A 17,948-nucleotide genomic window follows, 5' to 3' on the forward strand; every position below is an offset into this window, starting at 1 on the left:
AGGGAAGTAAATTGCATTTAGAGAAGGGGGTAGACCATTATAACAGTGACCAGAGTTGCTGATTATTTTCTTTCTGTAACCATCTCCACACAAAGGTACATTAAATGGATTGCTTATTTAAATTGTTGAAACAATACTGCCAAATTTATTGATTGCTTCCCTATGGAAAATTAAAGGCATTTAGACGCCTCATTAAATAAATAATGAAGCTTTTTAGAAATTGACTATTGACCAACATCCTGCAAATGACTGATTGAATTCGGCATGAAAAGAAACGCTGAGAGAATCCTGGAATCTCATTAAAATGAAGGATGGGAAGGCTTGGATTTAACTACTCAAGGTTTCACCTACGTGTGGATTCATTGAAAAGTGTCCTCAGTAACCTAAACAGAAGTGTGCAATAAATAACTGACTGTGCCCATTTTATTACCACAGCATTTCATCAGGGCTGTTTACTGACACAGTCCGCGATTCTCATGATAGATTTGTATGAATATCATTTTTTAAATACAGAATAGAGAGAATGAGATTTTTTTTTGCGAATGTAAATCGGAAGGAGAAACTGCTGGAGATTGGTAGCAGGACCGTCATACAAAGCGAGCAAAGATGTCTCATGTTTCAGGTATTGAGCCATCTCCCTCACAGGTCCATTAGTTTTTGAAGCATTTAGTGATTTTGAAAAGAAAACAATTTAAAATGTAAAATCGATACCTTTGCATTCCGAAACAGCATTTCAGCACAAAAACAGGCCATTCAAGCCAAAATGGTCCCTGTCGCTGTTTATGTTCTACATGAGCTTCCTCTCTTCACCTCATCCTATCAACATATCCTTCAAATACTCTCTCCTTCAAGCTTGATTTAAATGCATCTCCACCTTTTGCCGAAACTTCTCCATGTGTTATAACCCCCTCGATGGGGATGACTGTGGAGTATGAGCTCCCCGTTCTTTGGCCTTCACCCCTCAGTGGGCTAGTTAACTAATTTCCTTAAAAGCCGGCCCAATTGGGAGTCTTGCTACAGAGTAGTCCCGGCTGGGACTGGGATAGTTACTTGTAGATACTTACTTTTGGGGTAATGAACCCATTCTTTTGACTCTCCTTTCTGACTGCTCCTTGACTAACGCGTGTGACAGTGAGTTCCACATTCTTAACGTTCTAATGGATAAAGAAGTTTCTCCAGAATTCCCTCCTGGATTTATTAGCGTCTTGGCTGGAATTTTCCGGCCGTCGGGATTCCCGGCAGCCTGTGGTGGCTTCAATGAGAAACCCCCATCGATAAGCGGCGGAGGAGAGAATCCTGCCTGCAGCGAATGGCACGCCGTCGTGAAACATACGGCTGGCGGACGGGAGATTCCTGCCCCGTATCCATCTGATCTCCGGCAGTTTTGGACTCCAACGCAAGCAATTGAAGTCGCAATCTTTGCCACTGCTGGTGGGTGTTAAAATGGAAATACACCATCCCATGTACCCTAACCCACTGATCATTGACCAGACTTCATAGTGACAGTGCAGTTAATTCCAACCCAAGCAGGAAGTTTGGATTCACCATCGGGCAATCAACCATTTTCAACATTCTGCTTAACTATAAGTATTGGAAGTAATAGTTACATAAGGCAAATATATTTTAGCCGTGAATATTCCGTTACAGTTTTATGAAGTGCTTGGCGGTCAGAACAGCGTCCAATGCTTCCCCAAAACATAACCATCCTTACTATTTGTTGACAGCAATGCAATGGCAGCAGGTAAACAGCCACGCAAAATGACAAATGGAAAATGGAGCAATGGAATATTGCACACATACATAAGTGCATCAAGAACGGCATGGGGAAACAAAGACAGCATCAAATCTCGGGGAGATGCTTGCTGCATGGTCAATAACATGAAACCCAACTTTACAGAGGGAGCAAACCACTACAAATAGAAACTGACAAGCACAATTTAGCTGAGGACAGAGAACAAAATGCAACAAATTACAGGGCCTGCCTTCAGGCACCAGTCAAATTGTTACAAGTAAAGACACAAAACGAACCTGAAGCTGTACAAGTACAAAGCAGCTCAGAGCAAGGCTCACCACCCCTACAACTACAACAACAACAGTTTGCAATGAGAAAAGAGAGGATGACAGCCCTGTATTAATGTAGCACTTGTCATCACCCACCAGACATCTCAAAGCTCTTTACAACCAGTAAAGGATCTTTGAAAGGTGGCCAGTGTTGCTTTAGGGAATGGGGAAACCTATTTGCACACAGCAAACTCTTAACAAATCCGTGATGTGATATTGAGGGGATAACCTGTTCTTACGACGTGATTCAGGGACAAATACCGGCCAGGATAGCACCGTTAATGTTGTAGAATGTCCCAATGGAGCATTACCAGACATGATTGGATGCCGAACCACGTAAAGAGATATTATGAAATATGATCAAAAGCTTGTTTAAAGAGGTAAGTTTTAAGGATCACATAAAAAGGAAGAGAGAGAGGGGTAAAATGGGATCATCAAAGACTAAGAACCAGATTTTAATACTGAAATGGATAGCGTGAGTCGGGAAATTCCTGCCTCGCCAGACTAGCCTGGTCACACATAATTATTGCAGCTGCGAAATGGAGTTGGGCTGACCAGGCCCCAAAGCAGATGGGAGACCACGAGAGGGCATATGAATGCTGAGACGGACTGGTTCGAAGGACCCAGGAGGACTGTTCTCCAGGGTTTTGTCCTCCTTATAATAACCTTCACCCCAGACAGCTTCCTCACACCCACTCTTTACAGTCCCTCTCAGACTCATAAAACCGATTAACCCTGTGGCAGTCTTGTTTCCATAGCTGGAGAGAACTGGCAGCTTTGCTTGATTTGCACCTTTTTGTGATTATAGTAAGGCATTTTCATTTGGCCTCTTTCATCGATTAAGAGTTCTGAAGTGGTTAAAGCTTCTGTCATTGATATATTAAAAGTCTGTTCAATTGGCACTTTATGGATTGCAGTTGGACCAGTTTTGGTTCCCCAAAGAGTTTATGAATGGGTATGTTTTTCTAAGCGATTTCACACATGCCTTTGTTACCATCGGGGTTCATTGGTTTTGTGCATAGTTTATACTGGATTAATGGGTTTGGAAGGACCATGAGTTGACATGGAGAGAATGAGTGGTGTTTGTGGTGGGTGGGGACATGAATTGGCATTGAGCTGGCATGGGGTTAGAAAGGGGCTATGGAGGTGAATAGTGTCACATGTGGCATCATTAAGACCTTATGAACCAACCTTTCAGAAGGTTCCAAAATGCAACAATATGTCACGACTCCTCTGAGATCGATAAACTTCAAGCCATGGATAAGCTGGCATGACTCTGAAAATTATTGGGTGGGGAGGGCGGGGGGGGGAAACGGGGCGGTGGGGGCGCTAGGATGTATGTGCCCGCAATCGAACTGTCTAGGTTGGGAGTGTAGGATGGGGCTACCTACCCATATGATTATCCTGTGGCAGTGAAAATTGGAGGTGATGGAAATGGGGACAAGAATCCCAAAAGAGGGTTCACCGGCCATTTTTAAGTAGCTCCGGAGTCTTTACAACTCTGCGAAAATCCAGGCCAGAGTTCAAGTTGTGGATCATTTATTCTTTAACAATGCTCAACCACTTTGTGTGCTTTGTGACAGCTTCCAGCAAGCACCTTGGAGTATTTCACCAAGTTAAAGGTGAGAATACAAGATGCTGTATTATTTGCTGTCTTTCTAACCATCCCTCCATTCAACATTGGATGTTTTGTTTTACAACAATGCTAATAGCCCACTGTGTGACAAAATAAAAAAATGTGTTGCAATTCTGTGTGCTTTATTATAACATGTTGTTTAAGAAAAACAATTAAGTAGAAAATATGCTGTAAGTTCAGCTGCGGTTAAAACTTGGCAACTGATCATCCTGTTTACAGTTGAAGACAGCCAAGTTATTGGAGTAACTTGAGGCAGTTAATGATGGACATGGCTCATGGCTAGAGTGGTCAGTGACATTGGTTGACAATGCCCCTCCTGCCTTGTAAAACATTGGTTTGTCATGTATCTCTAAACAGTCTATAAATAGCCATCTCAGAATTAATAAACAGAATTTCCTCACGGTAGGCGTCTTCTCCTTCAACAATTACCAACGAGTTTCTTTACAATTTGTTGCAAATGATTTAGTAACTGCACAGATCGGATTGTAATGTACAGGAAAAGTATGCGTGAACTGGGCATTTACCAACTGAACGTCAATGCAGCTTTAAAGCAATATATCAAAATTTCTCAGAGCAGTTCCACTGTAATCGCAAAATGTGAAGGGAAACAAAAATATCGTAACGTCCACTGATCGTTGGAGTACCTTCAGCAGTTGCCTTTTAGTCAGTGAGCACATGTGCAAAGTCCACTTCTGTCAGCCAAGTTTGCAGTGACATGATTTAGTTTCTTGTACATTATTTAGCTGAACAATAAAGATGTGCCAGCGTGAGAGCAACGTTGACTTTGAACAAAGGACAAAGAAAATTACAGCACAGGAACAGGCCCTTCGGCCTTCTAAGCCTACACTGGCCATGCTGCCCATCTGAGCTAAAACCCCGACCCTTCCAGGGACTATATCGCTCTATTCCCATCCTATTCATGTATTTGTCAAGACGCCACTTAAAAACCACTATCGCATCTGCTTCTACCACCTCCCCCAGCAGCAAGTTCCAGGCTCCCACCACCCTCTGTGTAAAAACCTTGCCTCGTACATCTCCTTTAAACCTTGCCCCTCGCACCTTAAACCTATGCCCCCGAATAATTGACTCTTCCATCCTGGGAAAAAGCTTCTGACCATCCACTCTGTCCACGCTCCTCATCATTTTGTAGACTTCTATCAGGTAACCCCTCAACTTCTGTCGTTCCAGTGAGAACAAACCAAAATTCTCCACCTCTCCTCATAGCTATTGCCCTCCATACCAGTACCCTTTCCAAAGTCTCCACATCCTTCTGGTAGTGTGTCGACCAGAATTGAACACTACATTCCAAGTGCAGCCTTACTAAGGTTCTATAAAGGGGCAACATGACTTGCCAATTTTTAATCTCAATGCCCCAGCCGATGAAGGCAAGCATGCCGCATGATTTCTTGACTACCTTCTCCAGCTGCATTGCCATTTTCAGTGTTCTATGTACCTGTACACCCAGATCCCTCTGCTTATCAGTACTCTTGAGGTTTCTGCCATTTACTGTTTTATCCATCTACATTAGACCTTCCAAAATGTATTACCTCACATTTGTCCGGATTAAACTCTAACTGCCATCTCTCTGGCCAAGTCTCCAACCGATCTATATCCTGCTGTATTCTCTGATGGTCCTCATTGCTAACTGCAATTCCACCAACCTTTGTGCCGTCCGCAAACTTACTCATCAAACCAGTTATATTTTCCTCCAAATCATTTATATATATATGACAAACAGCGAAGATTCAAGCAAAGGGCAGCACTGATCCCTGAGGAATGCCACAAGTCACAGCCCTCCAATCAGCAACGCACCTTTCCACTGCTACCCTCTGTCTTCTATGACCGAGCCAATTCTGTAACCAACTTGCCAGCTCACCTCTGATCCCATGTGACTTCACCTTTTGTACCAGTCTGCCATGAGGAACCTTGCCAAAGGCCTTACTGAAGTCCATGTAGACAACATTCACTGCCTTACCCTCATCAATCATCTTCGTCACTTCCTCAAAAAACTCAATCAATGTTGACTCTTGCTAATACGTCCGCTTATTTCCGAGTTGGGGTAAATCCTGTCTCGAAGCATTCTCTCCAATAATTTCCCCACCACTGCGTAAGGCTCACTGGCCTGTAATTACCTGGATTATCCTTGCTAACCTTCTTAATCAAAGGAACAACATTGGCTAATCTCCAATCCTCTGGGACCTCCCCTGTAGCCAGTGAGGATGCAAAGATTTCTCTCAAGGCCCCAGCAATTTTCTCCCTTGCCTCTCTCAGTATTCTGGGGTATATCCCATCAGACCCTGGGGACATGCCTACCTTAATGTTTTTCAAGACCCCCAATACCTCCTCCTTTTTGATCTCAACTGACCCAAACTATCTCCACACCCTTCCCTAGATTCAGCATCCACCAAGTCCTTCTCTTTGGTGAACATTGACGCCCATATCCTCTGGCTCCACGCATAAATTCCCTCCCCTGTCCTTGAGTGGGAAAACCCTCACCCTGGCTACTCTCTTGCTCTTTATATACATGTAAAAAGCCTTGGGATTTTCCTGAATCCTCCTGGCCAATGACTTTTCGTGATCCCTTTTAGTCCTTCTGACTCCTTGCTGCTGTTTCTTTCTGCTTTCCTTGTTTTCCATACATGTGTTCCCAGCCTCCTAACCTTGACAAACGCTTCTTTTTCCTTTTTGACTAGGTTCACACTACCTCTTGTTATCCAAGGTTCCCGAAACTTGCCACACTTTCCTTTATCCTTACAGGAACGTGCCGGACCTGAATTCCTATCAACGTACGCTTGAAAGCCTCCCACATGCCAGATGTTGATTTGCCTTCAAACATCTGCTCCCAATCTACATTCTTCAATTCCTGCCTAATATTACTATAATTAGCCTTCCCTCGATTTAGCACCTTCACCTGAGAACTACACTTGTCTTTATCTATCAGTACCTTAACGTGTGCTAAATTGTGGTCACTATTCCTGAACTGCTTCCCTACTGAAAGTTGACCACCTGGCCAGGCCCATTCCCCAATACCAGGTTCAGTATAGCCCCTTCCCTAGTTGGTCCTTACAAACTGTGCCCCATCCACGGCCCTAGCACTAAGCTGAGTCCCAATCAATATCGTGGAAGTTAAAATCACCCATCACAACAGCCCTGTTACTTTTACACCCTGCCAAAATCAGCCTACATAGTTGTTTCTCTATCTCACGCTAGCTGTTGCCACGTCTATAATAAACCCCCAACATTGTGACTACACCCTTCCTATTCCTGAGCTCTACCCATATTGCCTCGCTGTATGAGCTCTCTGAGGTGTCCTCCCGCAGCACAGCTGTGACATTCTCCTTAACCAGTCATGCAAACCCCCCACCCCTTTTACATCCCCCTCTATCCCACCTGAAACATTTGCATCCTGGAACGTTAAGCTGCCAATCCTGTCCTTCCCTTAACCAAGTCTGTGTAATGGCAACAACGTGATAGTTCCAAGTACTAATCAAAGCTCTAAGTTCATCTGCCTTCCCTATTACACTCCTCTCATTGAAACAAATGCCCTTCAGTCCACCAGATCCCCTTTGATCATCAACCACAGCCTGCCTGCTCCTCCTCTGAGTCTTACTGACCCCACTCGCTAGTTCCCCTTCAGTTAATTCAGTTAATTACCCTCAAAACAGGGAAAATAATGAGGATACTGTTGTACCAATATTACAGACTAAATCTGCTCGAAGAAACATCCAGAATATCAAATGATGAATGCCTGTGATTAATGCAGTCCTTAATTTGTTGTGACCTGATCAATTGCTTTACCTTGCTCATCAGCTAACCTTGGAAACTGTGGGATCCGATATGTTTTGGGGCCCTGGTGATGATGGTTGTATTCGTAAAATTGAAGTCAGTTTCGAAATCTTGGATTGTGGACACGGAAAAAGGAACAACTGGTTCAGTGAGTTGACTGCCTCTGATAGGGCTGTCACCCTGACGTGCTCACACCTCAGTCCTGTGCTCACAGACATACAATGACTCCTGGTCCAGCAATGCGTTATGTTCAAATCCTTCCAGGCTCTAATTTTCAACATTTCATCAGCCTTCAAATGGCCTAACCTCCAAGAATTCCCAATCTAAGCACCTTCACCCAACTTAAAAATACACCCCACTCTTGTCCCAATGTCTCGTGTGGCTTGGTGTCCAATATTGCTTGATGACTCTCCTGTGAATTGTAGTGGTACCTTTTGTCTACCTTTTAAGTGCGATACATTTAAAAAAATTAATTGAATGAATTGCCCATCTTGAACTGAGTGGCTTGCCAGACCATTTCAGAGGGCATTGAAGTGTCAATCACATTGCTGTGGACTTGGAGTCACATGTGTGCCAGACTCGTAAGGATGGCCGATTTCCTTCCCTGAACTAGATGGGTTTATACAACAATGATTTCATGGTCAACGTTAGACTTTTAATTGCAGATTGTTATTGAATTAAAATTTCACCATCTGCCAGGGTGGGATTTGAACTGGGGTCACCAGACCATTATCCTGGGTCTCTGGATTACTAGCCCAGTGATGATACCACTACTACACCACCATCTTATATTGGTAAACAGTCGATGCAATATAATTAGCTACTCGGACATAGAACCAAATTCAGATTGGCTTTCTTTAGCTCTCATTGGCTCATATTTTGTGGTGGTAATGATGGCAATTTGTCCGTGTTCCATATTACAACTCCACTGAAACTGACAGCAACTGAAGTCAGCACAGCCACAAAATGATATGGAAATCCAGAAGTTTCTGTCAATAGTTTTCGCATTTTGACGGAGGGTGCACTGTTGAACAAGGTGGCAAATTGCCATATTATCAGGTGGCAGTCAATGGGCCTCAGTTGAATTGAAGAAAACGCCCATCCTTACACGGTTAGTTTCCGTGTAAAGACCCTTCTTGATTGAGGACTGTCAACAGTGTCCGAATCTTTTAGTTACTGCTGACCCCTGTCACTGACCCCAAGTTAATTTTATACCAGGGCAATCCTGAAATTCTCCAAAATGATATTTTTAAAAACTGCATTTTGAAATTGTTTATTTGTTCAAAAAGGCTTGTCCATCTTTATTTTAGCTTTTGGCTTCATCCAATCACAATCATTTACTTTGCTGTCTGAAGAGTTAAATTAAATATATTTTTTGATAAATTAAGAATGCCCAATTCATTTCTTCCAATTAAGGGGCAATTTTAGCGTGGCCAATCCACCTACCCTGCACATCTTCGGGTTGTGTGGGTGGGGGGGGGGGGGGGGGGGGGGAGAATCCACACAAACATGGGGAGAATGTACAAACTCCACACGGACAGTGACCCAGAGCTGAGATCGAACTTAGGACCTCGGCGCCGTGAGGCAGCAGTGCTAACCACTGCGCCATCAGGCTGCCCAGAGTTAAATTAACGATGATTGGTAGTTTGTATGCTTAGCCACTGATTTGCTGTGTTTGAACACTTTGATGTGATTGGTTGCTTACCTGGATGCTTGATGACATCTCTGCTGCCGGATGCCTGGATCCCCTTGACTTGGTACCAGATCTAAATGGACACTAGGAAAAGGGGAAATCCATGCCCCAGAGATTGCCAGATCTTTGTTGGTATCTTTCCTGATTATCAGCAGCAAATAACCATTGCTTCGTTGCTGACTGCAAAATTGGGTCAAAATATTAAAATGATAGTCACGATATAAGGCATCACTCCAGGTGATAATGGTCCAACATAGGAATTTTAAACAAATGCAAGCACTAAACTGCTGTGGAAATGTTTTACTGTGATATAATGACATATGAGTTAATATGGAACATTCTACTAAACGTCCATCGGAACAATCCGTATCATGTGCCCTTTTCCAAACAAGTGCAAGATCAGAAAACAAGGCAGTGATTGAAAACTCAATAAACGATTAAAAAATGTGTTATCCGTCCATTATTGTCTCCTGACTCTCGTAGGAGCGTCGCACCCAACACCTGCGCAAGTGAATAGGATTAGAGTTCATCCAATGGGAATTTTATTTTTAAATAGAGAGTCCCTTGGGATGTTTTTATTTATTTTTTTATTTTAGAGTACCCAATTATTTTTTCCAATTGAGGGGCAATTTAGAGTGGCCAGTCTACCTATCCTGCACATCTTTGGGTTGTGGGGGTGAAACCCACGGGGAGAATGTGCAAACTCCACACGGACAGTGACCCAGGGCCGGGATTCGAACCCAGGTCCTCAGCGCCGTAGGCAGCAATGCTAACCACTGTGCCACCGTGCTGCCTCCCCTTGGGATGTTTTACCAAGTTAAGGGCATTGTGCAGATGAAAGTTGTTGTTCCCTTTCTGTAAATGATTTTTATTTTTTGATTCGATATTTTCTGAGCAGGAAAACAAATTATTGACGAAAACTGTGTAATCACTTTGGGTTGTGTGTTGCACTGGGTTGTCAAGCTTCTTCCGGAGCCTTGAGTTTGTATTCAGCCTGAATTAGTGCCAATTGACCTGGCAAGAGACCATCGAGTAGGATGATAGGATGAACCTTTTCTTCCTCTGCCACTGACAAGGGCAATGAGCATAGTTGCTCAGGAGATATTGATCGGGTTCCTGGTTGCCAGAGGTTCATGAAACAAAACTACCCATAATTTATTGTAAAGTAACATTAAATTGTCAACCCCAATTATAAGCCACAAGGATGTCTGGTGCAGAAACTGCCAGCAGTATTTCTGCCAGCGGCTAAAAAATATCATGCATTCAGAATTTAACTGCAATAGTTGACAGTTACCACCTTAACTTCCGCAAGGAAGCTACTTGACCGTTGCAAATAATTTTTCTTTCCACTCCGCACAGGCGGAAAACAGACGGAAATGGTGGCCACAGTAGCTAAACTGCGGAAGGTTAAATTCTCCACGGTGGCTATGCAAGTGCTTGTGAAGCAGTTCACAAGATTACAAAGAATATACCTGGCCACGAAACCTAAAATGCCCACTAGTGAGGGTCACCGACGTGGCGGGAACCTCATTGCTGCAAAAGCCGACATAAGTTCCAAAGTAGCTCGAACAGCCGAGGACTGTCGAAAGCGCATCAATGACTTGAGACTTGGCGCTCGACAAAAAGTCGCTTTTAACAAAAAGAGAGGTACAGTCCAGCACACAGATGTGGCAAAAGAGCAAGTCCTGACATGGGAGGAAGAAAAAGTGGCCCCGGTAGTCCACCTTGTGGAACGTGGACCTGATGCGTCCTCTGACTCCAGTGATTCTGGTGAGTGTTGCATTGTTTTGTCAAAACCATCATTGCTTACCTCAGATATTACAGTTTCAGCTGTTACCATTAAGTATGCATTGCAACGATTATGTACGCAAGCCCTTCAAAGCATATGTAAATAGTCTTGCTCTTTCATCATTGCCAGCTTTCTTGTATTCAAAATTCCTGCAAAGCCTTATTCTGATCTAACCCTTCAGTTTATGCTTTGTCCATCATCCACTAAGCCACATTTATGTCTTTTTATCTCCCCAGACGAATGTTCAAAACTCTTAAGATCAGAACAGCAGCAAACCACTGTCATCTTGGAGGAGGAGAAGGTGTCAATCCAGCGTCAAGGGCCTGCAGTGGCCATGGAAAGTGCAGAGAGCGACAAGGTACAACAAGATTCATGTGGGGGACGTAAAGAAGACTTTGCAGGTGGGCAATGGAAAGCAGCATCTTATATGAAAGTGCCCACCTCGGAGCAACCTGAGCAAAGAGGGGCACATGAGCCAGAGGTGACTGATGCCGTCAATTCGTCTTTACCATCGCACTCCCAAAATGCTAATGGTGGGGAGCTTTGCCCCATATGTCGCAGGTTAGATACACTTGTGAGCACTGTGCAGCGTGGGTTCAACCACATGCACAGGGACATAAACACATTGCAAAATGCTTCGCAGTATCGTGGTGCCCGCTTGTCCCAGAATGTCATGTCCCTAGTTAGTGCAATGCACACACTTGTGAGACTCCATCATTTTTCCACCTTGCCACGCAGAGATGTGGGTATCCAGACCTCCATTGTGCTGACTGGAAGGCACCTGGGGGACAATGCCGGTGCCGCATCCAGTGACACCACAACTGTAGCGAGTGACAACGTAACTGCACTCAATAATACCCAACCTACATCCAGTCACACTGTAATGGCATCCAGTGTCACAGGGGTTGCCTCCAGTGTCACAGGGGTTGCCTCCAGTGTCACAGGGGTTGCCTCCAGTGTCACAGGGGTTGCCTCCAGTGACACAGGGGTTGCATCCAGCGACACCGTGATTGAAGTATCACTTGATCTTGATATAGACTCTGCTGAGAGTATGTCCATTGAAGAATCCTCTCCAAATTCTTCAGACAGCGATTGGTAAAGTCAGTGAAAACATATAGCAAACGTACATGGATTTGTCTGTTTGAATTTAGCTCCTTAACTTTCTTGCAATTAGATTGTGAAGTTATACATTTGACTTGGTAGTTCAACTAATTTATACAGTTACAGATGAGCTTAAAATAGTTTCTGCATGCAAGTATTTACCATGGGTATTAACGTTAGATTAGCAGTTTTGTACTTAATGCCATTTTAAGTGTCATTTTAAATGCATACAATCCAAATAGCGTCTTCATCTGTCCGTCTTGTTTGGAATTCTTTGAAAATGTTTTCCATTACCATGATTATTAATGTTGTTTGCAATTAAAAAAAAATACATTATCCATCTTCTGCCATGATCTGTGTTGCTTTGTTGTTTGGAATGGAGCCTTGTATTTCTCTTTTCATCTTTCATAGTTACCCGTGTTGTGTGAAATAAACATTTTGTATCAGTCATTCCTTGTCCTGTGTCTGTTTTTTCATACCCATCATGCCCTTGCTTTTCCACCTCATCTAAATTTTACACGTGCACCTCAGGTTGGCAGAGCAGCCCGAGGTATCTCGAATTTTCTCGACTTGTGTGGTTGTCTTTCATCCTCTGCCGCGCGGCTCATTTATGTTATTGGGGAAGCATGAAGTTTGGATTTCACCCATTTCACAGATGCATTATTTTGCATGATTATAGGTTTGCAGAAGCATGTTTTGAAACGGAGCCTTTCCACGCTGTGGATAACAAAGCAGCATCACAGTGGCTCAAAGAAAGACATTTTAGAATTCAGTGGCTGCTTTGCTGGATAAATATTCAAAAAAAGTGAAATTCCGAAGCAAAAAACGTTTCTTTCTTCTGGGTTGCTAGCAATTCATTTTTGAATCTCCGCTCGGTAGATTTAATGTGCAGTTATTATACTGGAGTGATGAGTTTTTCATTACCCTCCAAAGCGAGACTTGTCATGTGAGGGCGCAGAATGCAGCTTAAGCTCGGAGTTCCATGTGCTGGGCACAGTTTAGCTCAAGCAAATGTATAGCAGGCTTTAAAATATGCATATAATTTAAAGAAAATTACTCCTTCTGCCAGCTACGCCACCTTTCCCTTCAGCGAAACATTTTATAAGCTGTTTCCATCCAGTGTTGACAGAGCTGCCTGAGTTCATTCTGGTATGCACGTTTCGGTCTCCCTATACATTTCTGATCTCCATATTACAAAATGGGTATAGAGTTAAAGAATGAGGTTCAGAAAAAAAACTGTGTGTATTTAGGAAGGGTAACAGAACTGAGAGGTTATAGGAATCAGGAAACACTCAAACAGGTTGAGGCCCTTTTCTCTAGGCCTCAACCTGTTTGGCTGAGGGTTGACTTAATGGAGGTCTTTATAATTAGGAAGGCTTTTGATAGGGTGGATGTGGAGAAGATTTTTCTGCATGCAGAATGTCCAAAACTCAAGGTCATAAATGTAAGAGAGTCACAAATATGTCCATCCAGGAATTAAGGAGAACCTTTCTTCGCCGGAGAGTGGGGAGAATGCGACACACTACTACATGGAGTAGCTGAGGTTAATATCATAGATGTCTGGAAGACGAAGCTGAATAATTACATGAGGAAGTAGATACCAAGGGAGTGAGATGAAGTAAGGTGAAAAGAGACTCATGTGGGGCATTAACAGGGGTATAGATCAGGGCCGGGATTCTCCCCTACCCGGCAGAGCGGGGGGTCCCGGCGTGTTGGAGTGGCGTGAACCACTCCGACGTTGGGCCGCCCCAAAGGTGCGGAGGTCTCCGCACCTTTAGGGGCCAAGCCCTCACATTGAGGGGCTAGGCCCACGCCGGAGTGGTTCCCGCTCCGCCGGCTGGTGTGAACGGCCTTTGGCGCCACGCCAGCCGGGGCCGAAAGGACTTCGCCGGCCAGCGTAAATCCACCCATGCGCCAGAGTGTCAGCGGCTTCTGACGTTATACCGGCGCATGCGCAGGGGAGGGGGTCTCTTCTGCCTCCGCCATGGTGAGGACCATGGCGAAGGTGGAAGAAAAAGAGTGCCCCCACGGCACAGGGCCGCCCGCCGATCGGTGGGCCTTGATCGCGGGTCAGGACACCGTGGGGTCACCCCCTGGGGTCAGATCGCCCCACGCCCCCCCCCCCCCAGGACCCCAGTGCCCGTCCGCCCGTGCCGCCAATCCCGCCGGTCAGGTAGGTGGTTTAATCCACGCCGGCGGGAGAGGCTTGTCAGCGGTGGGACTTTGGTCGGAGAATCCCGCCCCAGATGTACCAAATAACCTATTTCTATGCACTGGACTCTATATACTTTGATGCAAGTGCACATCACCATCTGACCAACAGCTTAATATTTGACAGCAGCAAGCAGACTGGTGTGACTTCTGCCATCACTGGTAAAAATTTACTCTGCTTTGCACAAAATAGAATCTGTAGCTGGAGAAAGACATCAGTTCCACTAATTGCTGTTGAGAATAGATGGTTCTCTAATAGCTGGTTAATTTGGTGCCTTTGACACTCCTACGGCCGAGGGATATTGGTCACTGAACTGGTAAATCACAAACCTAAAGCTCTGGGGTCCCTGGCTCGAATCCCACCATGGTAGATGGTTTTATAGTCAGCACAGAGTATGCCTTGAAAAACGTGACCGCAGGTACGAAGTTCAGCCTGCTGCAAGGGGAGCGAGCATCCACTTTTCTGCTCAACCTCAAATTTTTCGATGACTGGAGAAGAGAGTGTTAGATTCCAGCCACCTCCCTATGGAGAAGCAGTTTACCTTTTATTTAAACCTGTTTATCCCAAACTTGAGGGAGTGCTTGATGCTCACACTGGATTGAAAAGTGAAGAGTGTTCAACTGCCCAGTCTAATGTCCCTCACCTAACAAGCAAAGTTTTGAGACCCAATTGCCTGTCTATTTTTTTGCTTGTTAGGTGAGGGATGTTACTTGCCCTCCTGGCAAATGTAATCAGGTTCACATCTTGTGAGGGCATGAACCAGATTAACTTTCAGTTAAATATATTTTAATATTCAAAATCGGCTGAAGGTTGAATCATCCGGGAACGTACTTTGTTCCTACCCACCAGCATGACGTGGTGTCAGCGGGAATCACGACTGGTATCAACAACGAAGAGCAAACGTGATGACCATGTCAGGGAGCTCGAAGGCCACTGTAGCCCGGAGGTGGTCAGGGTCATGGCAAGACAATTTGGGGCGGGGGGGGGGGGGGGGGGGGGGGGGGGGTGGAGGTATGGGTGGACATGCCATCACTGAAGGGGGGTGGAGGTTTCCTGATATCTATGAGGGGGGATGGTCATTGATTTCACTTTGAGTTCGAGGAGTCCCGATATCTATGAAGCTGGACTATTCAGCATGTTTAGGCCCCGTCCGTCATGATGATGGTGCAAAATCTCATTGGGGAACCTGTGTGTTTCTCGAGAGAAAAACATGCCAGTTTTCTGAGTGAACGTGACACTTTGTCATTTTTGAGGAAAATCTCACCCCAAATCTGGCTTGAATTTAAACAAACACCTGCCAGTAAACTGTTCCCTGACGCGTTTTACATGGCCACAGCTCCACCAATCAAAATCTACTTGCCTACCGATCTTGCCTTCCCTTGGCCATTAACTCACCTGTCTGCCATACAAGTGCTTTTCAATGTAAAGTAAAGTCGGCATACTCCCAGATGACCATAGGCTGTTTTCCCCTTTGAGGAGAAGAGTTGAGTGGTGGCAATTTAACCTGAGAATGACCACACCATGCCTTCATGAATAACCTCAGTCAGTACGGGAATTGAACCTGCACTGTTAGCCTTGCTCTGCATCACAAACGAGCTGTCCAGCCAACTGAACTAAACCGGCCAATGAAAATTTACTAATTCACAACCAGTCATCCATTTTGAAACCACCTAACTCAGCACACGGATTCAACTGGAAGGCTTTGTGAGTCATTACCACACGCGTATGTGCAATTATCCACTGATCTACCAGTGGTTCGAAGGTCATGTTCTTCTGCAGTAACTAGTAATACAAATAAATTTGTTGACGAGATGTTTGTCTGTGCCAAAGGATATTGCAGTGTCAAAATCCATTGTTCGTTATTGTTAACAAATTGCACTGGCCATTTTTGGAGGGACAGCAGGTGCATTTCTGTTTGTAAATCAGTTTTGTGGGCTATGATTGATTGATAAGCACCAGCATTTTCTCTCTTACATGTTGGATGAGAACTCTGAAAATTACTTGCAGACTTCCCACGTAATCCCGTGCATACATCGTTGCCATGTGGTCAGTTATGGCTGCTGTGAATTATTTGAAGATTTGTTGTCATTACCAATGTTCCTCCTCAATTTTAATTGGCTGTGCACGTCGAAGTGCGGTACCTCAGTATAACTTTGCACCTTGAGCCCATGTGATGTCTTCCTGGGAAGAACTTGGAAGAGGCCTACAGACACCTTCAAGTGTTCTGTGTGGTAGTACTTGCGCACAGCCTAGTAGAAATATTGGTGACAACGAGCCAAAGGTTGGTTCATATCATCATAGAATTGTTACAGTGCAGCCAGAGGCCATTTGGCCCATCATAATAATAATCTTTATTAGTGTCACAAGTAGGCTTACATTGAAACTGCACTGAAGTTACAGTGTAAATCCCCTAGTCGCCACACTCCGGTGCCTGTTCGGGTACACAGAGGGAGAATTCAGAATGTCCAATTCACCTAACAAGCGCATCTTTCGGGACTTGTGGGAGTAAACCAGAGCACCCGGAGGAGGCCCACGCAGACACAGGGAGAACGTGTCCATGCATCCTCTCTGCAGGACGAATACCTTCTCGAGGTATTTTCCCTGCAGCCTCGCAATTCTTTTTTTTCTTTTCAGCTGTTTATCCAATTCCCTTTCGTAATCGCCGATTGCATCCGTCTCCTTCACACACTTAGTCAGTGCATTCCAGGTCCTAACCACTCGCTGCACAAATTGTTTCCCCGCAGGTCGCAATTGGTTCTGTCGCCCTTGTCTTCGATCAGTGTTCTTTGGTTTATCATCCTTTTTAAAAATAATGTTCGAGTACGCAATTCATTTTTACCAATTAAGGGGCAATTTAGCGCGGCCAATCCAGCTACCCTGCACATCTTTGGGTTGTGGGAGCGAAACCCACGCAAACACGGGGGAGAATGTGCAAACTCCACACAGTGACCTAGAGCTGGGATTGAACCTGGGACCTCGACGCCGTGAGACAGCAGTGCTGAACTGCGCCACCGTGTTGCCCTTGGTTTATCACCCTTGTACCATTGGGAACAGCTTCTCCTTGTCTTCTCTGTCCAAGCCCCTCACATCTTTTAACACTTCCATCAAATCTCCTCTCAACCACCCCTTCTCTGAGAAAACAACTTCAGCATCTCCAATCCGCCCACGTCACTGACATTTCACAGGGCGGCACGGTGACACAGTGGTTAGCACTGTTGGCTCATGGCGCCGAGGAGCCGGGTCCGATTCCGGTCCCAATTCACTGCCCGTGTAGAGTTTGCACATTCTCCCCGTGTCTGCGTGGGTCTCACCCCCACAACCCAAAGATGAGCAGGTTGGGTGGATTGGCCACGCTAAATTGCCCCTTAATTGAAAAAAAAATTTTTTAAACTAAAGAAAACTAACTGACATCCTTGAAATGTTAGCCTTTTTAATAATTATTGATGTGGCTTTAAAGGTGTTTGTTTTCATTGCTGTATGTTAAAGCATTTAAGTGGAACTACAGTGTAAGAATTGCATGCTATCAAATTGCTACTATTTACTGACCATTGTCTAATGATCTCCCATTTCTGTTGTCTAAAACAAAGGATTTTATTAACACCAATTCATTCTTGTTCTTACAATCGCTCAATATTTCTTGAAAATTTGTCTCTCCAGCTATACCATATTT

The 17,948-nt window shown here is 44.6% G+C and overlaps 1 protein-coding gene across 13 annotated transcripts in view; it reads left to right on the top strand.

Annotated features, from left to right (window-relative positions):
- The window catches only part of LOC119977407 (protocadherin-9), an 809,945-nt gene that overhangs the window by 519,214 nt on the left and 272,783 nt on the right, over positions 1–17,948 (top strand). For 5 of the 13 annotated variants that reach the window (XM_038818265.1, XM_038818267.1, XM_038818269.1 and 2 more), the window contains 2 exons: positions 10,536–10,946; positions 11,202–11,366. The exons of 4 other annotated variants lie outside the window; for them this stretch is intronic. In XM_038818265.1, coding sequence (XP_038674193.1) covers positions 10,536–10,946; positions 11,202–11,366 — 576 coding nt within the window. Of the gene's footprint in view, positions 1–10,535; positions 10,947–11,201; positions 11,838–11,951; positions 12,476–17,948 lie in introns of those variants that run through there. 4 more of the 13 variants (XM_038818271.1, XM_038818272.1, XM_038818274.1 and 1 more) reach the window with 2 other exon arrangements.

The sequence above is a fragment of the Scyliorhinus canicula genome, chromosome 14 (genome assembly GCF_902713615.1).
Source record: "Scyliorhinus canicula chromosome 14, sScyCan1.1, whole genome shotgun sequence".
Classification (NCBI taxonomy): Eukaryota; Metazoa; Chordata; class Chondrichthyes; order Carcharhiniformes; family Scyliorhinidae; genus Scyliorhinus; species Scyliorhinus canicula.